Raw genomic sequence first — 22,322 nt, 5'->3', positions numbered from 1 at the left:
TACCTTCACCTGCCTGTTTCAGCACGAAGCAGCTTTGAAAAATAGATATAAGAAAAGAAATGTAAAAACTGAGGCACTCCTCACATGTTGAAATGACGCGTGTCACTCGCCACCCGGTGCTGTTGAAGTACGGATACCCGGTTCTACCGGCCATTCTGCCCCCAGCTAGTTTGTCTCAAGCTCTCATTTTCCAACATGAAGATGTTTTGTGTCTCAACTTGTGATGTGTTCATATCCTCCAAGTTGAGGTCATGACCCTGATCCCTGCAAAGGTTGCTAGGCTCCTGCACGCCAAGATCCATAACCCATCATATTCGGATATTCTGGTCCGTGCACTTTTGGATTATTTAGAGCTGCCAGAGTGACTCCAGTCACTCAGCTTCAGTGCAGATCCTCAACACTGTTGCTGCCTCGCTGCTGACAGCAACACCGTGTTAGTTTGGTGCCGCTTCATTTCTGCAACACTTGGCCATAGAGTGTGTGTACAGTGTGTTGTTGGCATGGAGTGAAATCTGTGAGTGTGTGTGTTTGTCCATTTTGTCACATCTCTCTCTCTCTCTCTCTCTCTCTCTCTCTCTCTCTCAGCCCAGGGGAAGAGCAGGAGGCAGAGTGTGCTGTTTTAGTGCCGGCGGGGCTGCTGAGGTGAGGAGGACAGAGACTGGTGGAGCTGTCCTGTCAGACATACATTCAATGATCCCGCCACACACACTGAAGGAGCAACACACTCCCCACCACATAGACACATGCACACTGAAGACACACACATGCACACACATTGACAAAAACACTACACAGAACTAAGGCTGAAGAATTTATACTTGATTTAAAGAATAAAGACTCTGCTCGACCCTGAAGAGAAGCTGGAAGAAAAGTGGGAGAGTACGAGATTCTCCTTGCTGCTACTACCGCTGCAGTCCAGAAGAGGGCAGAGTTTATGAGCTGTGGCAGCTCAGTAGGAACAGAACTACTGTCAGTGAGCTGTGGGGACGGACGAGTGGGTCTGGATGCGATACTGAGGCAAAGAAAGAGAGAAGAACTCTGTCCCTCTCTCTTGTGCTTTTTCCAGGACTGTTGTTGTACATAAAGAGTTCTCTGCTTTCCCGTAACAAGCCTCAGCCTGAATCCAAACTCTGAATATTGCACCTAACCATCGCCTAACCTCTTTGCCCTTTATTACATGTTGTTGAACCACCACACGTTCACTCACACAGTCTCTCTGCGTCTCTTTGAAACAAGCGCATACGTACATTAACTCTTAAGTTTCACTTGAAAGTTAAGTGTGTGTGTGTGTGTGTGTGTGTGTGTGTGTGTGTGTGTGTGTGTCATAGGAGTTTACAGAGATAAACTTTAGCACCTTATTGTCTAGTAGAGGCCGGAGTGGTCAGATGTCAAGAACACCTGAGATTTTAGAAAAATTATCAACCAAAAAGAAACTTGATTGGTGCGTTTGCTTTCGCTGAATTGGACACAGCTAAGATCCCTCTGCAGTCCACCGACATCACGGTGCTGTGAGACGTTCCCTGACAGAACAACGCGTACCGACGGAGCGGTCAAGCACACATACAAATCCTCACCTGCTTACTCTTTGACACCCTCTTCCCCTTCTGCCTCGACTCAGACGCTGTCCTGCGTGATGTTCAGGTTTCTCTTTGCACCTGATTTTACCTCTTGGATCACAAGTAGACCATCGAACTACAACTCCACCTTCTCCAAACCTTTTATTTTGTATCTGTATATAAGATCATAGTTTGTACTTGTTAGAAGCAATGATAATTCCAGGATGCTGTTCTCAGTCTTTACTGTGTTCCCGCTGTAATAGTTGGAGACTGGCTGGGGGCGTGTTGCACATTCCTTGAGCTCAGGACTTATTGCTATGGTGTCGTGTTGTGGATGCTGTGAGGTACGTCCCCCCCTAGAGCAGAACCCTGTGCAAGCTGGGTCAGACTGTAAGTGAAGGAGAGGATGTTGTCAGCGTTTACCTGTCGCTCCTCTGTGTCGTTCATTCTCTGGCCCACCTTAACCCTCGTCTCTTCACCTCTTCTCTTTACGCATGTGTGTGTGTGTATTAAACATGCTGGGATGTGAAAGCTGCTGCTGGAAAAGGAAAGCAACCGATTGAATTCATTTCTGCATGGAACATGACCTTATTAAGTTGTTTTGACCAAACATCACATTGAGCTGTAATGGTGCCTCAAAGCAGAGATCTGAGGTCTTAGATTCAGACAGTAGCTGCATGTGCTGCGAGCACTGGGACCATGTACTGGAGACAGTGACAAATCTGACTCAGGGTCAGTGTGCTAGTACAGTCCAACCTGCTGCGTGAAACACACACACACACACACACACACACACACACACACACACACACACACACACACACACTGTTGTTTCCCGCTGTTTTTATCACCAGCAGCCAGAAACAACAGCACCAATAACCTGAGCAAGCACCTTGAAATCAAGCACACAACTGTCTCACACACCAGTCACATGACGTGTCAGCATGTATCAGTGAGACGGCTCGTTGGCGTGGATTGGACTTCCCGCTTCTAGAACACTGACCTCGGGTCAACTTTGCCTCTTTTTCTGACCTGAGTCTTGAAAGCGTGACGTGGTCCCTGTCAGCGGCCGGTGGGAGGACGTCTTCACCCAGAGGGTGAGGTATGTAGCATGTACATAGACGGTCCCGCCTCTGTATATACAAACGTGTACAGGTTTGATACAGCGATTCACATTCTGGCTTTTTTGTTTTCTTTAATGAAAGTCACAGCAATATTTCAGTAATCAATCAAAAGCCGAGGTAGTCGGATGATTTCCTCGGTGTTCAGTTGGCGAGGGGATGACTGTGAATGATCAAACTGTGAGACTTGACTTATCCGATGAGGGTTCTTTTTTCCTGTTTAACATGCTGGATCCAAAAGGATGGAGTGTGGCATCAACATAACACCGTGATTATTTAGATTTTTACCAGTGAGAGCCATAGAGGTCATGGTGAGGTGTGTGAACCGTGTTTGAGCACAGACCTTCAGGAGCAGATGTGTACACCTAATGGAAAATAAAAACCTTGTTATTACTTTTCCTGTCCTCACTCTTTTCAGATACATCAGTTACAATTGTGTCATCGTTCATTTTGAAATATTTCCTTCTGCTAGTTCAATAAAAGCAGGTTTCATGTGGAACTGAAGCTGGAAGTCTCAATGAGACATTGAATTCAGGCCCCATCAAACAAATACGTCCGCCTGTGTTTCTACTTCGAGCTTCTCGTGGAACCTCTGGACTGAGCCGCCACTGACGACCAGACCCGAGGAGGGGAGACTATTTTGCATCTGAGACTTTGTGAGATGGACTGAAGTCTTTAACCATCCGAAACGTGTTTGCTCGACGCCCTCCACAACCATCAGTGCTTCCAAACAGAAATGAAGCGGCAGATGTGCTTTTTCTACTGGAGGTGGCCGAGTGGCACGGTTCGGATTTTTGAGGCCTATTTATTATTATTATTATCATTATTAGTAGTAGTAGTAGTAGTAGGAGTCAGAGTTATACCTTTAAAAGAGTTTAGATCTTGTGACTGATTGTTTATCAGCCCAAACATTTGAAGGAGGTTAACCATTTCAGCACCGCTGAGCAGCTGTGATATACAGGCCACATTTCTATGGTCATGATATTTTTGGTGGAGATTCTGGATACTACTACAACCACTACCACTACAACTACTACTACTACTAACCATTGTTACAGCCACAGATAACAATAATCAGAGCAGGTACAGGAGAATTCTCCTCTCCTCAGCAGCCTTTGGCCCGGCACGCTGTCGCCTGTGTTCTTGTATGAGATCATCACTTGGTGTCCACGACAGAGGAACAATGAAAGCGTCGTTGTCATTCTCTTTTTTGGTCTTGTGGTCTTCATTGTGACAGTGTGTGGAACTGGTTCATGTCTTCCTCCTCTTGGCATTTGTACCAGTCTCTCACGTGAGGGTCAACATGTGTAAAATGACTTTTATTCTTTTAAAGATTGCTTGGGTGAGACTTTCTGGCTCTTGTTAAAAGATACCACTGTGTTCTCCCCCTCAGACACTTGAGATTCGGAGTTCCACGGGTTCCATCCACACGAGACGGTGTGAACGGCGTAGCCTCGGAACTAGAAACACATACAGGACACATAGTCAGTGCAAGCACACGGTGGCCATCGATGCTGAATATGAACACTCAATGAAGGACTACCTGTCTGTTCATGAAAATATAAATGATGGGGTTGTAGACGGTGCTGCTTTTTGCGAAGAAGACCGGTATGGTAGCTATGAGGGGGTCGATATGTAGACTGGAATCGATGATGACAGCGAGAGCCATGGCAGCATACGGCAGCCAGGTGACCAGGAAGGCCAACACCATCACCACGACCATACGTGCTACCTGCACCTCCACACGGTAGGTGCTGCCCGCCTCAGACACGTGCAGCTTGGTCACCTGCCACACCCAAACACAGGCATTGGCATCTCGGCACAATCTACAAACACCAGTGTTGTCCGCTTCTCACCTGACGGAGGGTCCACAAGAGCCGAGAGTAGGACACCGTGATGATGGAGAAGGGCGCGGTGAAGCAAAATAAAAAGTAGGTGATTACATACGAGATGTTTCCAACCTCCCTGCTGTACCAGTTCGGGGCGCAGGATGTCTTGATGCCCTCCAGCTCATAACTTCCCCAACCAAACAGAGGCGGAGTGTTCCACACAAACGACCACACCCACGAGAGCACCACTCCAGCAACTGCATGTCTGAGGAGAACATCACATCCAGCACTCAAGACCTGTCCTGGACTTGACAGAGTACAGGACCTGTTGACGCTCACCTGGTCTGGAACAGGACGCCACCCATGGGATAGCACACCACCATGTAGCGTTCCACAGAAATGACTCCTATCGTGCAGAGACTTGCTATCCCTGGAACAAAAGCAGGAACTACTGAAGACTTCATTCGTGCTGAATTCTGCTGCTGCTGGCAGAACACATCCTCTCCGTCATCTCCACAAATCAAATGTTGGAGTTTAAAAAAAGCAGACTTGCTCTGACGTGACTCACCAAAAAAGGAAACAGCGAAGCCCTCCAACACGCAGCCCACGTGTCCGAGACTGAAGTACCCCATGGAAGTGGTGACTGTGGTGGGCAGGCCTCCGAACACGGCACAGCCCAGGTCACATATGGCCAGGTTGACCAGGGCGTAGCTGAGTGGCTGCCTGAGCTGTTTGTGTCTCACAGTCACCACAATCACCAGGAGATTGAAGATGATCCCCAGGACGGAGACCACACCCATGATGGCCGACAGGGAGGTGTAGCCAGCGCGGGACAGGAGCTCCGTGCTGGGAGAGGACGAGGAGTTTCCTTCAGGGTCAAACTTCTCCATGTGCAGACTGAGTGAAGAGTTACTGGTAAAAAGAGAGAATGTTGGTGGATGCCACAAAACGCTTGAAAACAAAACGTCAGCCGGTCATCGGCACACCAGTTTACACTGAAGCCAGCTAGAATATCCACAGGTCACAAGCAGGGGTCACAAAATCCAATAGAACAGTGACAAGAGGCAGGAGCGAAATAAAAAAATCTGGTTGGTGATCCGTCAAGAACCAAGAACATTCTTCTCTACGAGCTGCATGGTTGCTGCTCTGCTGCATTCTGGAGGAGGAGATGAGCCTCTAAATAAGACCAGGGGCTCTCAATCGTGATGTTTAAATCTTAAAAAACAAATCTGTAGATCCGGATTGTGAGGCCAATAATTCTGTCTAATATCCTGTAAGACTGCACTTTCCATGATTGCTGCATTCATAGCTCATGGAGCAGGGACTCAGGGGCTTTCAGGATTAAACGCAGGTCTGCTGGTACGGATGATTAAAGCGTGTTCATATCGGTTATTATTCTGTCTTCACCTGCTCGCACATAGAGGCTGAACATGCAGGATAGGCTGACCCTCCATGCTGTAATTGGCTAAACAATGGGGCAGCTGTACATTTTCCATGCATATAATATTGCCATTAGTTTAATAAGTGTATATAAACGGCAGGCTTTGATACATTTTTCACCTAATCTGTACGGTTGCAGCTTGTTGAAAACGTTGTCAAAGGAAAAATCTGGCCGACTGCGAAGCCTCCATGAGCCTCGGGTCCTCCAGTTGGCCTTGAGTGATAAAAAACGAAGTAAAACTTTGGTCAGTTTTCATTTGCTGCTCTGGAGAGAAGGAACTTCAGCTTGAATCAAAGGTAAGGACCGTAGTTCAGAACATGGAGAGCGACCGGCCGGTTCCCCTCCCGGTCGCTAGGGGGCGGTAAGGCCTCAAGCCTGCGGCGGCTCCGAGCTGCTCTTCGTCCGCTCTCTTGAGCAGCAGCGGCGGGCAGCGGTGGGGAAACATGGCGGCGTGTGTGAGGAGAGCAGCCCACGACGTAGAGACGCGGACGCGGACCGAGGATGTGCTTTTATCGGACGGAATCGACTTCGGGTCCCTGTTGCTGTCCCCCGCCGTGCTGGCCGGGCTCTCGGCGGCGGGCTTCCAGAGACCCTCCCCGATCCAGCTCAAGGCCATCCCGCTGGGCCGCTGCGGGCTCGGTGCGTGAGTGTGATGCTCGAGTTCTGCAGGCTCGTCAGCAGCGTTCGCTGCTCGTGTGCCTGGGCTTGGGAATCTTTTGTGACTTTGGCCACGTTACTGCAGACTCCTGGGTCTGACCACCTGGGCCGAACCAGAACTGGGTTTTTGATGGTCCTGCTGCTGCTTTGTCCATCTGCTGTTTCAGATTTGATCGTGCAGGCCAAGTCCGGCACCGGGAAGACGTGCGTGTTCTGCACCATCGCCCTGGATTCTCTGGTCCTGGAGAATTCTGCCACTCAGGTGAGCACCAGTCACCTGAGTGACCTCCTGACTGACGAGGAGATGAAGTCCTCAGGGAGGGACGACGCGGAAGAGCCACTCTGAAGGGCTCAGGTCATCAGAGAGCTCATCACGTGGGTGCGGGTTTAATCTGATGGGTTTCAGCAGCTCAGTGTCACGGATGTGAATCAAAGTGTGCGGTTATTGATGAAGCAGAGGAGCGTCTGTGCCTTCATCTTCTTAGCTGGGGGGTCTTAGCTGGGGGGTCCACCCAGCTGCTCACTCCTGATCTGCTCCCAATCAGCTGTAAGTGGTTGTTGACATGGAGCTTTTCCTCCTGCAGGTTCTCGTACTGGCGCCGACACGTGAGATCGCGGTGCAGATCCACTCCGTGGTGATGGCGGTGGGCTGCGCCATGGAGGGCCTGCAGTGTCATGTGTTCATCGGGGGCCGGCCTGTGAGTCAGGACAAGCTGCATCTGAAGAAGTGCCACATAGCTGTGGGCTCACCTGGTGAGACACCTGGGCTTTCTGGGGGAGGGGCTTGAGCTGTGCGGTGTTCTGTTGGTAACCTCTCTGGTGTTGGACGCAGGTCGGATCAAACAGCTGATCGAGCTGGGCGTGTTGTCCACCGCCAGTGTGCGGCTGTTTGTCCTGGATGAGGCGGACAAGCTGCTGGAGGAGGGCAGCTTCCAGGAGCAGATCAAGTACAACCACTCGCTCATCTGAATGACACTTAACTCGCCGTCACACGCACTGACGCCCGCCATCTTTGTGTCCTCAACTCATCCACAGCTGGATTTTCTCCTCTCTACCCGAGAACAAACAGATGCTGGCACTCTCGGCCACCTACCCAGAATCCCTTGCTCAGCACCTCACCCGCTACATGAGAGAGCCCACCTTTGTCCGCCTCAACCCCAGAGACATGGGCCTCAAAGGTGGGAACCACCCACTCATGTTGACGCCACAGGAAGCTGCACTCAAGGGTTTAGATGCAGCGGCCGCAGCTTTTATCAGCCACAGAAATGAAGGGTGGAGGCTTCGTCGCTGCTCTGATCTCTTATTCCTGTGTCGTTGTCAGTCGTGGCTGCTCAGCGACTCCTGATCTCTCCACTGACGGTGAGACGTCCGAGTGGAGCATCGCTGAGGGTCAAAGCTCTTACATGCTGTTTGTGCGCCCCCTGCCAGGCCTGAAGCAGTATTACAAGCTGGTGCCATCCCACCCGCTGCCTCACAGGCTCTTTGAGGAGAAAGTGCAGCACCTGCTGGAGCTGTTCAGTAAGATCCCGTTCAACCAAGCGCTCGTCTTCTCTAACCTGCACACCAGGTAAGCTGCTCCTCTTCGCCCTCACCAGGAAACGCGTAGGCCGAGTCAGGATTGGCCTGAATAAGAAAGCTCATCATCATTTCTGTTGGAGCGATGAAGCTGTTGAATGGTTTCTGGGTTTCTCCACCAGGGCTCAGCACCTGTCAGACATCCTGACCTCCAAAGGTTTACCGGCTGTGTGCATCTCAGGTGAGATGGGGGTGTCGCTGTGCTGCCATGAATCAATCCACAGAAAAAGAAGCCAGCGATCAGTTAGCGCCCTTCATTGTTTTCCGTGTAATTAAATGTGAGCGACTGCTTCCTCCCTTCCTGACAAACTGAGCATTTGCCTCTGGCTCAGGGAGCCTGGACACACGTCCATCATCAGTGTCTCTGCTGCTCCGCGTGTTTCCCCTCCAAACGCAGTGGTAATGAAGTCCCTGGCACCTGACATCGACCCCACAGGAACCGAGGTGATGTTTCTAAGAAGATGAAAGAGTGGGAGGCTCAGTTTGGCTCTGGTCTTAAGAGAGAAGGAAGCTGGTTGTTGATCTTATTGAGCTCCGCCCAGATGATGGAGTGGCGTTGCCGGATGTGGTTAATACCTTTCTGATGTGTATTAGAACAGATTAGCAGATCATCGGCGCCTCGTCAGGCCCGGTCGCTCCGCCGCCAGCTACTGACGCGCGACATCCGCTCTTCGTCACCTTGATTACATAAAAGAAATGGGAGGAGCAGCACTCGCATGGATTGGACATGTTCACGTAGGAGTGGCATTCAGGTCAGCTGATCCGTGTTTTTACCTGTGCAGGTGGGCTGAGTCAGGACCAGAGGCTGGAGGCCATGTCCAAACTGAAGACGTATCAGTGCCGGGTGCTGATCTCCACCGACCTGGTGAGACTCGTCAGAGAAACCGTTCGGCCATCCTCACGTTCTCGTTTCTCTTCTCTGACCCTGTTCTGGTTCTGGTTCCCTGCCAGACATCCAGAGGCATCGATGCAGAGAAAGTCAACCTGGTGGTAAACCTGGACGTGCCGCAGGACTGGGAAACCTACATGCACCGGATTGGACGAGCTGGTCGCTTCGGTCAGTGTCCTAACGCTCGGCACACGGCAGGCGTGAGCGTAGAGAGAGGAAGCTTCCCTGGTGGAGGCTCCGTCTTTCACCTGTGGTTGCCATATGACGGTCATATATTTACTATGATGGTGTTCACCTGAGCCAGCACATGCGCCCCCCCCCCCCCCCATTGTTCACCCCTCCTCTCATCTGAGTGGTTCTGACCAGGACCACGTCTACTTGCAGGCACTCAGGGTCTGGCTGTGACCTACTGTTGCCACGGTGAAGAGGAGAACAAGATGATGGCCATCGCTCAGAAGTGCGGCCTGAGTTTGTCTGCTTTGCCAGGTAAGTTCTTTCTACTTGTTGGTGAGCAGGCCACCCCCCACCCCCCACCCCTAATATGGACATGCCTTCTGTCCTCCAGCCACGGTGGAGGCCGGGCTGATGGACGAGCCTTGTGACTGGGGCGTGTGCAGCGAGGCTTCAGCTCCAGGCCTCCCGTCCCAGCTCCTCCCCAGGAAACAGAGAAACAGGAACACCAAGCTGGACCTGCCTGCCGCCCCCCCTGCACCAGCCAGCCCCCGAGCGCCGAGCCAAGCGTTTCCTGACTCACGCCCACCACCCCCGGGGCCCTCTGAGGCAGGGCCGACCCGGAAGGAACTGCAAGACGCGCTGCCCAAGATTCCTCCTCTCAGCTCATTCAAAACTTTCTCATCAGGGCTCCTGAGCTTTCAGGAAGCTGAGCAGGACTTCCAGGTGTTCATCACCACAGGGTTGGGACGATCAGTAGAGGTCATCAGGGAGTTCAGAGGTCAAGACGACGGCGGCGATCATCATGGAGGGACCAGAGAGATCGTCACCCTCGACGATGACGGAGCTCAGAATGTCTCACAGTGGAAGTGTGAGCTCCTACCTCCCAAACCAGCTCCTGGGAGTCTGGGAGCTGAGAGGGGAGGAGCTGAGCACCGAGAAGTCGCTGACCTCAGGAACACTGGAGCTCCAAAATCCTCTGCAGCCAAAATACGTCAGCAGACCACCTGTGCAGCAGGGGGGAGGGCAGCCGGCGGTGACATGGCGAGGACGGCTACGCCACCCACGGTCACGAGAGCGATGAGGGAAGAGACAAAGAAACGCTGCGAGAACTTCCCAGAGAAGATGAGGAGGAGGAGGAGGAGGAGGGACGAAGAACACGCTGAGGAGGAGGAGGGCGGTGCTGAGAGCTACTGGAGAGCCTGCTACAGGGCCTGGAGTGAGCACTACGCCTCCATGGCTCCTCAGCACCACGGTTACCACGGCTACTACAGCACAGCTCGCAACTGGATGGCGGCTTATCGCATGAACGCCGTTTATGTGGAGGAGCTGATGAGGGACTGAGGCTTCCTGAGGCATCGCCACCTTGTCATGGCGTGGAGAGGCTCCTTGATGTTTCTTCATTCAATTATGTTATCATGTTTATTAAAGGACGCTGCTGCACGCCTGAGCTCTTTCTGAGTCTGAACCTCACGTCAGGGAACATCCGGTGTGTGGTTTGTCTTCTCTCTCTCTCTCCTGAAGGGCACCGCGAGGTCACGTGCTCCAGATTACAGGCTAATCAATCTTCGGCCAATCAGCAACAACACAAGAAAACCCTTGAGCGCGGGGGCCACTTCAGCCGGCTGTTTCCATCCCAGCACGCGCGTCTGGGACCGATGTGTCACTTTTAAATGCGTCCGCGGCTGCAGGATGGACGCCGGGAACGGAACCTCCGCTCACGAGACTCGCGTGACGTTTCTGGTGTTCAACTGCACGATTCTGACGCTGACGCTGGTCCTGGGTCTGCCCGGGAACGCGTGGGTGTGCTGGCTTGTGTTCAGAACCAAGAGCCTCCAGACGTGGAACAACGCGCTGCTGGTCAGCCTGGCCGCCGGCGACCTCCTCAAGTGCTCCGTGGACACGCCGCTGCTGCTCGCCTCCCTCCTGCGGCGCGGGGCGGGCCGGCGGGCCCGGGTCCCGGTGTGCAGCTTGCAGCAGTTCACCTTCGCGCTGTGCAGCTGCGTGCAACTGCTCACGCTGGTCGGCATCAGCGTGGAGCGGTTCCGAGCCATCGCCTTCCCCCAGCAGACCGAGCGGCTGCGGCCGCGGCTCTGGATCTGCTGCATCTGGGCGAGCGGCCTGGTGCTGGCGGCCACGTCGCTGGGCCTGGCTGAGGACGCCCCCCTCTTCATGCTCTGCCGCCCGCACCTCGGGGAGCACGGCGACGAGCTCTTGCGGTATTCAGACCCGTTCGGACCGTACGTGCTGGTTCCGGTGTGGGCTCTGTCTTTGACCGCCACGGTCGTCCACTACGGGCGGATATTCAAGGTTGTGAGACAGCACCAGAGGCAGGTGTTCTGCCGGGGGGTCCAGGTGAGGCCGACGGTGTCTGCGCAGGCCTGGGACTGGGCCAGTGTCCCGGGGTCAGCTCCCCCGGGCCCCCTGCCGGCTGTCGGCTCCAGCAGCCCGCTGCCTGCCCGCAGGACGCTACTCCTGCTCGCTGAAGACGGAGAGCCCTGTTCGGGCGCTTCGGCTGGAGGCGCCCGGGGAAGACCCCCGGAGGTCGTTGGTGCCGTGTGTCTCCTGACCCCCGAGGCCAGGGAGCGGGGGAAGACCCAGCTGGAGGGGAGGCTGGCCAAACGATTCGGCTACATTATTATTGCCTTCACGCTGTTTTGGGTTCCCATGGTGGTTCTCCTGTTGATGGACGTCGCCTCCTGGCAGCACAGCGGCCGAGTGAGTGACAGTTGACCTGCTTATTGTTCAGACAGGAACAGAACCTTGTTGTGTTCTAACATTTGAGATTCATGAACATTTAGTCACATTTCCACTAAATCAAAGTTTCAGTCTGTTGATCTCAAACACCTGAAGGCTTTTAGGTTTCTTTATTCTGGTCAGGCAGTGTGAGTGAGTGCTCGTCATCATCAGTGTCGTGATTCATAATCAAACAATCATCAGACTTCTCCGCTCCACCTTCCTGCTGATTATTTCCCAGATTTCAGACGGTAAATGGGAGGTTTTCAGACTGAAGGGTGAGAGCCGCCATCTAACTGGTGTGGCTTCCCCACAGCTGCTGGTGGAGCTGGAGACCTCCGCTCTGGCGCTGACCTGCGTGCAAGCTGCCGTGGATCCCTTCATCTACACCCTCGTCACTCGACAGTTTCGCTCTGAGCTCAGGAAGATCTTCTCCTTCGTCCGCGGGTTCCCCCTGAAACGGAAAACCTAAAGACTGGAGATGCAAACATGCGGGTCACCTGAACTGGATTCTGGAGAACTGAACTGGTGCTACAACACAAGCAGCTGTGAGGCAGGAGAAGAAGAAAGCCCAGAGTTTGATTTATGGCAGATATAGAGGTTTTATCAGGCGTTTCACAGTTGAGACACAAGACAAGGTCATAAATAATATCCAGCACGTGACAAGATACGCACAGCAGTAGTCTCAACGACAGGTGGCATAGAAGGGCAAAGCAAAGAGTGAGAGGGAAACGGACTGAGACCAGAGAGGACGGGGGAGCGTACAGAATGGAGAACGAGAGAGGAACACAATCACAGACCTGTTTTTGATTTTTTTTTTTTTTTTTGCAAGTAAAAATGCAGTCCTTTGACACTTGGAGCAGAAACACACTTATATAATAATTGAAACTGTGTCATTTGAAAGTGCAGCTGACACAAAACAACTTATCTTACAACAGTGAGGTGGGAAACAAATCACATTTAATCACGGTCTTAGCAACAGAAATACAGGGAAGCCCACGCCTGCCGTCACGTACGTCACGTCCCCGCACCAGGCGTCCGTGCTGGACTTGGTGCTGTGGATGTGAACTCGTTTTAAACGCCGCTTGAAAAAGAACCCAGAAAAAGCTCCGCCTGCCTGTGCTTGTCTTCAGTCCCGGTAAACTAGTGCACAGTTGGACAACACACTACTACTGCATCTAGGCAGCTGCTGCCACTGAGTACATACGCAATTACCAGAAATAGTACTAGGTCTCTACTAGCTATGCCAGAGGTAAAACACACCCTTTTCCTGCTGTGTCGAGTATTTTGGGCCTCCTTTGGGTGGATACTACTGTTAAGATTGGAGCGAACTACTGAACCACCGTGAGCCTCCCAGGCCTCAGCGCTCTGCGTCGCGCTGCACTGACATGCTACCGCTATGCTCTGTTACTGTCCAGACTGGCTGCTTGTGTGTGTGAATCTTGAGTACAAATGCATGAGTAAACTGGCTACGCTCCCCCAACGTGTCCATGTTGTGGTAAATACACTGATTTTCTTTCCTAAAAACTGACACATTTTGTTCTGCAGCTAATTTGACAGTTCTTCTAAGAGACACTTCTACAGAAAAAAGGCTGAAGATCCGCTACATGAGGGCAGGCGCAGTCGGCCAGTTCAGGTGCTGCCTCTGCGTGAAGCTGTCAGCTGATAAACCGCTCCGTCTCTGGGCGTCTGTGTGCTCGTGACCAGCGTCTGATGTAATTCATACGGAGCAGAGGTGGGTGATTAGTCCCCCACCACCTGCTGCGGCGGTCTCATCCACCCGACCACGGAGCCTGTCCAGAGCTGTTGAATGACATTCAAGTGGAAAAAGGTCAACTGGGAAACGTCAGCTAAGAGGTTTAGCAGAGCCAAAAGGTCACGGTCCATTGTTACAAAGGTCACGGTTGATGGGCTTATTACTCGAGTTACATGACGAGTTGGGAGAACGGACAGACGGGCACGATTCCGGAGATCTGCGGGTGGCTCCTCAGGGTCCTGCTTGTCTCTGGGGACCGATACGACAGGTGTCCCTGCATGAGGTTCTCCAGGAGAAAAAGTAAAGAAAACACCAAAAAGGACGAAAAGTACAAACACCAAGTTTTCTAACCACATAGAGTACACAGACTCAACAACTTTGGAAAATGCCCACTGAGTTCAGGGAAGAAAAAACGTCGACGGCTATAAAGACTGCTGAAAGCATACTGGTGTCCACACAGGAGGAGCGACACAAGAGGACGACGACAGAGAGGAACAGATGGAGGAGAGCTGGGAAGAGAGAAGGACGGAGAGAGAACGAGAGGACAGCTTCACTGGTTCTGCCAAACGATGGTCAAATATTACAAAATTTTCTATTAACAATATTCACAAAGAACCTGGGCTCAGAGCAGATTGGTGTCAGAAATTCTCAGCGTTCGCCTTGTGCTTTTATTTGTGGTACTTAAATCCCAAATACTTGTTTTGGGGTTTCTTTGCGAGAGAATTGAGTTGATTGAGGTCCATCTGATGATGAGAGCCAAAGGAGAAAAGAACGGGGGGGGGGGGGGGCAGAAAGAAAAACTACAGCAGCTCAGAGCAGGCACACGTCGTGTAAAAGGCTTTGCAGCTGAGAATTTTTGGACAGAAATGTGTACAATGAACCCCCGAGTGGCAGCTCGTCCACCATCCCAGGTACTGAGCCGTAGACTTCCAGAGGAATTGAAACAAGTTTTCAATCAACTGACACGTTCACATGCACACGCACACAGCGACACATAGGCACGTATGTCCTGCACTCCTCCAGCTAGCAAAACACCCACTCATTCACAAATAGGAAACTCTGGTTACGCCATCACCGACCGCCACGGGATTTCTACAGAATATTTCACTCACGGAACAATATGGACCCTGAAAATGAATGGTGGCTTGATTCTCTATCAGCAGGTCAGCGGGCCAGAACGACACACACAAGCGCAATTCAATTCTTGGAAAATGGTTCTCAGAATGTTTCCTCTTTTCTTTGTGGTTTCCTTCTTTTTCCCTTTTAATTCCTGCTAAAAAAGACAAGAAGAGTCAAACTGAAGCCCAAATCATAGGAAGGTGCTTTGTGCTCAGTGACACGTCTAAAATGACTCCCCACACCCTCGCACACACGCCAACCATGAACAAGAGTGTACTGTATCTAAAAGCTTCCCCTTCTGAACAGGGAGTCTGTGTTGTTACAGTACATGACCAGCAGAGGGCAGGCTCCACCGCAGCCAGACCAGGACCCTGACTGCCTTCACTGTCATTCCCAGTCCTCCTCTGTCCCTCAGTCTGTCTCCATGAGTCTTTATCTGTCCTTTTCTGTGCCTGCACTCTAGTCTTCACAGTGCGGACACCTTCACAACGTTCTGGTGGGTGGGGGCTGCTGGCAGATGAGCGTCGCCCTCGGGAGTTGTCACCGGTGGCGTGGGAATGCTGATGATTGCTGTGGTGATCTGGCTGCTCTGGCAGTTCAGGGGCTCTTCCACACGCATGTTCAGACTGGAGCGGCTGAAAGAAAAGAGAGAGGACTTGGAGTTGTTTGTCTATGATGAATTTCACCTGATCGCAACTCGAGCTTGGCGTCCTGACTGAGCGAGAAACCGCATGACCCGCCTTTCACTCTGCAAACAAACCAGGAAAACCCTGCTTACTTCAAAACAGCAGCGTGTGAAGGGTGAGACTGACTTCCTCAACCAAGCCTCAATGAAATGATGTTCTTGACAAACTGCCAATCAAAATTTCCTTTTAATGACTGTTTTAATAAAATATGCCTGGAGGTCAAAAGGTCAACTGATGAGAAACATGCATCACGTATGGAACTAGAGAGAGACGGAGAGGGCGGGTATGAGCTCTGAAGTGCGCTTCATCGGGAGAGAGGCTCAGTCGTGCGTGAGGACGTGCTGAGCCGCTGCTGCTGCTTCAGGTCAAGGAGTCCGCTGAGGTGGTTCTGGCATGCAGTCAGGAGTTCACCTGGGCGCCTCCCTGAGGAGGGAGGAGGCTGCAGACACACCCAGGACCAGGTGGTGGGACCGTCTCTCCACGCCTCTGGAAACACCTCAGGATCCTCCAGTCAGAACTGCTCCATGTGACCAAGGACTGAGAGGTCTGGAGGGCCCTGCTGGAGCCGCTTGACCCCACTTCACTTGAGCAGCTGAAGATTATTGGATGGATGCTGGCCGGGCAGAACTCGTAGCCGATGTGGAACATGCATCTCCTATAGAACTGGTTCCACTACAGTTCACATGCGGGCCCGTGGGAAGCGTTGTGCTGGTGTTCATAGTTCAGGCTGCAAACATTCATCGACCACCAGCGACACGCACCTCCACCCTCAGACGGGTCTCCAGTCACTTCACACCCACACTGACAGGCAGTTTCGGGTCTCCGGCTAACACAAGCAGACATGGGAGGAACATACAACCCCCCCGACCAGCGCTACCATGGCGACCATTCTACTGTCTGATATATTTAACTGTAAATTGTTTTATATGACCGATTTGTGACGAATGCTCATGATTCATTGAGTACAGGAGTGCACCGTCAGCAGCTGCTTCTCCTGATGGAGGCTGACTGATTATAGACTTCCCGTCTATCGCATCAGTTCAGTACCACTTGCTAAGATGTCGGAGGAGCAGATCAAGGCAACAGCCACTCATTTACCTCTTCATCAAAAGCCACGTTTCTCTTTTATTACTATTGAAGCACAATAGCTTAATAAAACACTATTTTCTTAAATGTCAAATATCTTGTACCCAATCCAACATATCTTGAAACTGAAGGATGGCAGTTGTTAGAAAGTGCTGATCACGGTCTCATTATCCAGAACATTCTTGGCCGTGTTCGGGGGAACCACGCTACTCCCTGAAATCGATTTTGAGAAGTGCAACTTCCCAGCCTGCGTGCGTCGGCCGAGCTCACCTGGTGCTGAGGGGCTGGATGTGGATGGTGCTGAGCTCCTGCAAGCCTTGTTGGTGTGTGTGCAAGTGTGTCAAAGGCTGCATGTGTGCTGGGGCACTGGCATTCGCCAAAGGGGTGTGGTGCTTCTTGCTTCGGCGGGTGCAGCATGTGCCTGTCATGCCATCTTGGCTGGAGAGGGAGGGGCTTCGGGAGGCATAATTCTGCAGCCCCGCCTCCAGGTAGCTCTGCTGGTAATACTGCTCATCCACAAACTCGTGGTTCTGCAGCAAAGACAGAGAGTCATAAAAGTTGAACGTTTACAACATTGATATTTATCCCCTGGTTCTCTATGTGCTTGATACTCGCTCGCACGGGTCAGCGCCTCCTCTCAATGTGTGATTATCTCAGGTGTTTCTGGTGTACTGGACCGGTCCAGAACATTATTAAAGGGACAGATCTTGGCTCAAGAACCTGTTCCATAATTAGACGGCCTTGAAGCAAGTTTAATCAAAACTTTTGTACTGTCTCAATTTTTTTGGGCTTCCAAATTTGCTTCAGTGGGACAAAGAGCACAGAGTTGCTGCGTGCCTGCTGGACGTGTAAAGAGGCAGCAGTCAGATTTAAGAGCAACGCGTCCTTGGTGTGCCGGCATTCCCTTCCTCCCCTGGACGGATCTCCACCACCATCATGGACTCTTTTCTTTTTCTCACTTTGATCTTTTCTAAGGTTCCTTGGTGCCACTTGCGTTCATGTCGGTTGATTCTTGTTCCATTACTTCCTGTTTGATTGAGCTCTCTCCTGAGTCTCATCAGCTCATCAGTCCTGCTCAGCTCCAGCCTTCTTCCTATCCCACCTGCTCCTTACCTGCCTTTATGCTGTCACACCTGTAGTTCATTCGTTCTGCTCTTTATGACTGACTGTTAAACTGCGTGGGGATGTTACCGTGAGAGCGGCTCACTCAGGAGGTCTCACTGCTGCTGCTCTGTGCCGGCCTGTGTGGCTGCTGGCTGCCAGTCACGGCTGCTCTGTGACTTTGCGCCTGACAGAAGTGGCAGTGGCATCCAGCTGCTGTAAGCTGCAGCTCAGAAAGACAGCGGTGCTGTGCATGAGCAGCTGCTGGCGTGTGTGTCCCCTGAGTTGAGGACGGTGTTTTGATGTCTGCGTGGGGGGGGGCTGCACTTGATCAGGCACAAACTGGATCCATACTCACTTGGGCTGGACAGCGAGTTTGCAATTACAGCTTTGAAATGACACCGTATGGACGGCCGTCTGCAGACTGCTGACTGTACATGGACCTCTCTCTGCAGACCTGCATTATTTATTAGCCTTGACTTTATGACTACACGTTTGTCACTGTGCTGTATTTTCATGCTGTTTTTCCCTTCCTTACTTTTAACTGAAAGGTGGTGCAAATTAGCTTTTAGCTTTGAACACGAAGTGCATCATGAATCTGCGCATGTTGATGTTCCAGCATCAATGTCATTGATTACCATGGTAAATACATTCAAACCAATAAATTCACGTGATGACTTCATAGATACTGCACATTGTAATAATAGAAACGCTGCAGATGTGTGTGTGTGTGTGTGTGTGTGTGGACTGACGGTGGTTTTCTCAAGACAGTGCAGCAGGTGGTGGTGCTGGCTCTCTAATAGAGACGTAGACTTGCTCAACCGTTGCTCCTCCTCAGTGGAACTCTGTAAAGACACACACACACACACACACACACACACACACACACACACACACACACACACACTCTGAGTGAGGGCTCTGCTCCATGTTCTTGGAAGGAGGACACTGATCAGGTGTGGGAGATGCGCGAGCCAGCTGCTGCCCCAGTACCTGGTCTGAAAGGTTCATCTTGTATGGGAGTTGCTTCAGTTGGAGAGGGAGACAAAAGCAAAACAGACAGGTAGGGTTTTACTGGTGTTTATGGTTCAGCATTGGGATCAGATGGCCATCATGGCCGCAGACGTGGAGCACATTAGCGCTCCAGACTCAGGAGGAATGTCTGCTACCATCGATGGAGCCAGCGCATTGATCCGGGCTGGGAGGGAGACGCATTCCTAATGGATTTACTGTATTTATTATGGATAATTGACATCAAACTTTCTATCTCCACCATTTGCCTCCATCCTGGTTATTGCAGAGGCAGCCCACAGGCACACCTTGAGTGACTTGTTCCACACTTCCTTTTGGGCCTGTTAATGTGACCTTTCTCTCTGCGATCGTTTGGATGCGAGCAGCTGTAGGTGATTTGGATCTGGGAAGCCCACAGAGGAGCCTGACCAGGAGCACTCCATTATTCGAGGAGTTTAAGCTCTGTGCAGACAAGGGTGACCATTTCCCCCAAAACTAAACATCTTGTATCACATATAAATTGCTTTTGTGCTCTAGTCTGTCTCTGAGGTAATATTGGAACAATTGCACGTCAGCAGAAAATCTGGAAAGTGGAGACAAAGTTTAATATTGTTTAATGTTCTGCAGACAAAGCCATCGAGGCAGGATTAGATGGCTGGTAGCTGAAAGCAAAGATGACTCTGCCTTATTGTTGTTGATAAGTGCTGGTCATAATAGCTTTAGCTTTTAGCTTCATATCAGGATGCCATCATTGCTCTTGTCAGAGTACAGCAGTTTTACATACACAGACTTTCAATGGGTTGCATCAGTCTCCTCCAGTAGAATCTGTAGCTGAGCTGCACTGCCTTGAGCCAAGTAAAATGCCATGTTTGGAAGATTTGTAGTAGCAATTTTCTGTTTGTTAAGCGGGTGGCTGGCGCTGTAAGCAGAGGCTTCTCTGCTGAGACGACACATTCCTGCACTGATGACTGGGTTGGTCCTGGCCGAGGCTGCTCAGCCGTGTTCACGCTGCTTATCTGGAGCGAACGCAGCAGTAAAACACAGGTGTTTAGGCTGAGTTATTTCTGTCCTCTATACGCTGCTCATATCAGCAGTCTGTCTAGAGGCGGTGATGGCTCGCCACCCAGGTGGCCACCATACTGTAGCGAGAGGAGCAGCTGATCTGCTGAGTGACAAACACACCGTTACTCTGTATGCTGCGCTACATGACGCTAGTAAACAGCTGCCTTACAGTTGTGTTCAACCTGGACAACTGAGGGGAGAAGTTGAGCAGGAAGGTACCGACGTCTGTACGCACGGACGAGCCAGCAAGCTGATCGCCTCTTAAAGCTGGAGGACCAGTCCGACCATTCAAGTCTTGAACATGAGAATGTGGCAGCTAATCATTTGTAAGCTGCGGTCGCACACCGTGAAAGAAGGGAGAGAGTCATCGGGCTGTGGTTGTGTGATAGACGCTGCAATTTTAAGATCACTCACCTTATTGTTGCTTCAGTTATTTTTGCTCATCAAGGAGTCGAGTCACAGCCACAGGAGCATGTTGAGGGGGTAAATGTGCTGCTAGTTTTTAACCTTTGCCAGTGGCAGCTAGTCCTACTGAGTGAACTCTGCTCTGAAATATAGTCTAAATAAAACCACATCATCGGCAGATGATGAATTATATACACAATCTAAGTATTTTCTTCTCAAAGCGCCATAAAATAAACAAATGCTTTGAATAGAAAATGTCTCTAAACTGCTCGTCTGATTACAGCTATGAAATATAGAAGCCTCAAGCACATGTTTAATGCAATGGAAACAAACATAAAATCTACATAAACGAGACATGAGCAGCATCACAGCAGTGAATGTCTCTGAAGGCTTTGCACCGGCGCCGCCGCCACCACTGCAGAGACAGCAAGCCAAGGAGATACCGAGGGAAGGAGGGAGAGGGAGGCGCAGGCACTTGTTTTGTTTTGTGCTGCCGGCCTCGGGCCACGATGGCGCTTGTGAGCCACAACATTTTGGTGTTTACATTTCAGGCTGTGCTGCCTGAAGGCTGTTCCCCGGCCGGGCAGCTGCGCTCTGAGATGCTCACATTAGAAGAGACGCTTATCGAATGACATCACAGTTCGCCGCTCTGAGTGGATTCTAAGAACTTCTAACTGACTGACGGCCAAGCAGTCGCAGCATCCAATGACATCACTGTTCAAACGGCGCGATTGTGTCTTCGTAACAAATGGAAGTGTGTCACATTCAGCTGGAGACCAAGCGACTGTGGATGGGAGGGCGGTCTTACCGTGAGCTCCAGAGCTTCATTGAACAGGCCGTTGCGTTTGCTGTGGAGGAAGGCGCTGGAGCTTCCTGTTTTGGATATTCGTATCCTGGCCAAGCGAGCTTTCTGTGAAGAGAACGAAGAGAGCACGTGTCAGTTGGCGCCTCCACCTCTCCCAGTCAGAACAGCTGGGCATCATTCTGACACATCCCCTGATTGGAGCGACAGCGCTTCCACATGCTTGGAGTTATTGGTTGTGATCTTCTAGACCAAATTAAACACATGCGACTAAAGCATTCCCTCTGATCTCCTGAGACGCTGATGAATGATTTATGGCGACTACACATCGGGTTGAAAATCACTTGGAGCCGCAGCTCAGACGAGTGCAGGTATCAAGGGTCATTGAGTGTTGAATTCAAATAACTGAAGATGTTTTTACACTGTGGTGTTTCTCCTTCAGTTAACAAAAGTAAATCAAGCAAGCGTCCGAGCCCACGAAGCCCCACACGTCCACCCCCGAGCCACGGCGTTGGTGTCGGCTCGGACGCTCCTTTACTCATCAACGCAGCCTTTGTTCTCTCATGTTGTTAAATTTACCCTAAAGCAGTCAGCAACAAAGAGGATGAGAGGGAGGACGAGGCTTAACGGAATGCACCTCTGGACAGCAGTGACATCAGCTGATTCTCCCCCTTCTGGTTTGTGCCGCACCTGAACGGGAGTTCACACACATTGATTGGTGTTCCAAGCCACATGAGCGGAGAGAGTGTGTGTGTGTCTCTCTCTCCAGAATTCAAATTCATTGGGTGGAAACGGGTAGAACCATGACGTTAGCAGTGTAAATGAGGAGCACATAGAGCTGGTTCAGCAGGGGGCCCCATCACTGCTGGGGGGTTGATTGAGTGTGCAGACGTGAGTTTTCTTATCTGAGGGTTTTTTTCTCTGCCAGCCTCGTCTCTATACATGAATCTCTACACCCATGAGCCATAAGTGATGAGCAGATATGTGGATCAGCGCAAGTATGCTAATGTATGCTAATCCACTTGAGCTTCATTTCAATTCACCTTCCTTGATTTAACCCCTAAAGATCCTCCCTGCTCAATGATGTTTATGTTCAAAAGAACATTTCTGAATTAAAAAGACTCAAATGAAACTGCATTCATATTCAAATAACCCACGTCAGGTTGCCCCCATGATTATAATGTGGAAAACAACACCTCATGTGATTGGTTCCTCAGAGAGCGCGTATGAACGTTTCCCGCCTTGATGCGACCGTCCTTGGTTCCCTGTTGTTTCAAAGGGGGAAGCTCCGCCTCTGTTCTGACAGCTTATTGAGCTCC

At 51.1% G+C, this 22,322-nt stretch overlaps 5 protein-coding genes across 14 annotated transcripts in view; 3 read left to right on the top strand and 2 right to left on the bottom strand.

Moving 5' to 3' along the window:
* The window catches only part of LOC147256725 (cyclin-dependent kinase 17-like), a 38,398-nt gene extending 35,291 nt beyond the window's left edge, over positions 1-3,107 (top strand). For 2 of the 7 annotated variants that reach the window (XM_086214963.1, XM_086214966.1), the window contains one exon: positions 586-3,106. Coding sequence is in view for 2 of the 7 variants with exons in the window: in XM_086214962.1 (XP_086071088.1) it covers positions 586-623 (38 nt within the window). In the remaining 5 variants the exon portion in view is untranslated. Of the gene's footprint in view, positions 1-585 lie in introns of all 7 variants that reach the window. The other 5 variants (XM_086214964.1, XM_086214965.1, XM_086214961.1 and 2 more) reach the window with 4 other exon arrangements.
* A 512-nt stretch (positions 3,108-3,619) lies between these two features.
* LOC147256724 (parapinopsin-like) lies at positions 3,620-5,472 on the bottom strand. The gene is made up of 5 exons (XM_086214969.1): positions 5,075-5,472; positions 4,846-4,936; positions 4,534-4,771; positions 4,221-4,463; positions 3,620-4,137 (listed from the first exon to the last, which is right to left on the bottom strand). Exons 1-5 carry the CDS (start codon positions 5,394-5,396, stop codon positions 3,997-3,999), a joined length of 1,035 nt encoding a protein of 344 aa, XP_086071095.1. The 5' UTR covers positions 5,397-5,472; the 3' UTR covers positions 3,620-3,996.
* An 875-nt stretch (positions 5,473-6,347) lies between these two features.
* Positions 6,348-10,682, top strand: ddx20 (DEAD (Asp-Glu-Ala-Asp) box polypeptide 20). The gene is made up of 11 exons (XM_086214950.1): positions 6,348-6,586; positions 6,772-6,866; positions 7,189-7,357; positions 7,437-7,551; positions 7,640-7,782; positions 8,033-8,171; positions 8,302-8,360; positions 8,962-9,044; positions 9,131-9,236; positions 9,453-9,554; positions 9,634-10,682. The coding sequence occupies exons 1-11, from the start codon at positions 6,391-6,393 to the stop codon at positions 10,581-10,583; spliced, it is 2,157 nt and encodes a 718-aa protein (XP_086071076.1). The 5' UTR covers positions 6,348-6,390; the 3' UTR covers positions 10,584-10,682.
* A 149-nt stretch (positions 10,683-10,831) lies between these two features.
* On the top strand, positions 10,832-13,544 carry LOC147256722 (D(4) dopamine receptor-like). Its single transcript, XM_086214955.1, has 2 exons — positions 10,832-11,957; positions 12,292-13,544. Exons 1-2 carry the CDS (start codon positions 10,932-10,934, stop codon positions 12,445-12,447), a joined length of 1,182 nt encoding a protein of 393 aa, XP_086071081.1. The 5' UTR covers positions 10,832-10,931; the 3' UTR covers positions 12,448-13,544.
* The window catches only part of kcnd3 (potassium voltage-gated channel, Shal-related subfamily, member 3), a 107,589-nt gene continuing 98,045 nt past the window's right edge, over positions 12,779-22,322 (bottom strand). For 3 of the 4 annotated variants that reach the window (XM_086214952.1, XM_086214951.1, XM_086214954.1), the window contains 5 exons: positions 21,010-21,111; positions 18,717-18,749; positions 18,476-18,568; positions 16,893-17,152; positions 12,779-15,485 (listed from right to left, as the gene is read on the bottom strand). In XM_086214952.1, the coding sequence (XP_086071078.1) occupies positions 15,317-15,485; positions 16,893-17,152; positions 18,476-18,568; positions 18,717-18,749; positions 21,010-21,111 (657 nt within the window). In that variant the 3' untranslated portion in view covers positions 12,779-15,316. The remainder of the gene's footprint in view (positions 15,486-16,892; positions 17,153-18,475; positions 18,569-18,716; positions 18,750-21,009; positions 21,112-22,322) is intronic. The other variant, XM_086214953.1, reaches the window with a different exon arrangement.

Source organism: Aulostomus chinensis, chromosome 9 (genome assembly GCF_037954235.1).
Source record: "Aulostomus chinensis isolate RoL2024-O1b breed Wild chromosome 9, RoL_Achi_v1.0, whole genome shotgun sequence".
Classification (NCBI taxonomy): domain Eukaryota; kingdom Metazoa; phylum Chordata; class Actinopteri; order Syngnathiformes; family Aulostomidae; genus Aulostomus; species Aulostomus chinensis.
This window is presented reverse-complemented; position numbering and strand designations above follow the sequence as displayed.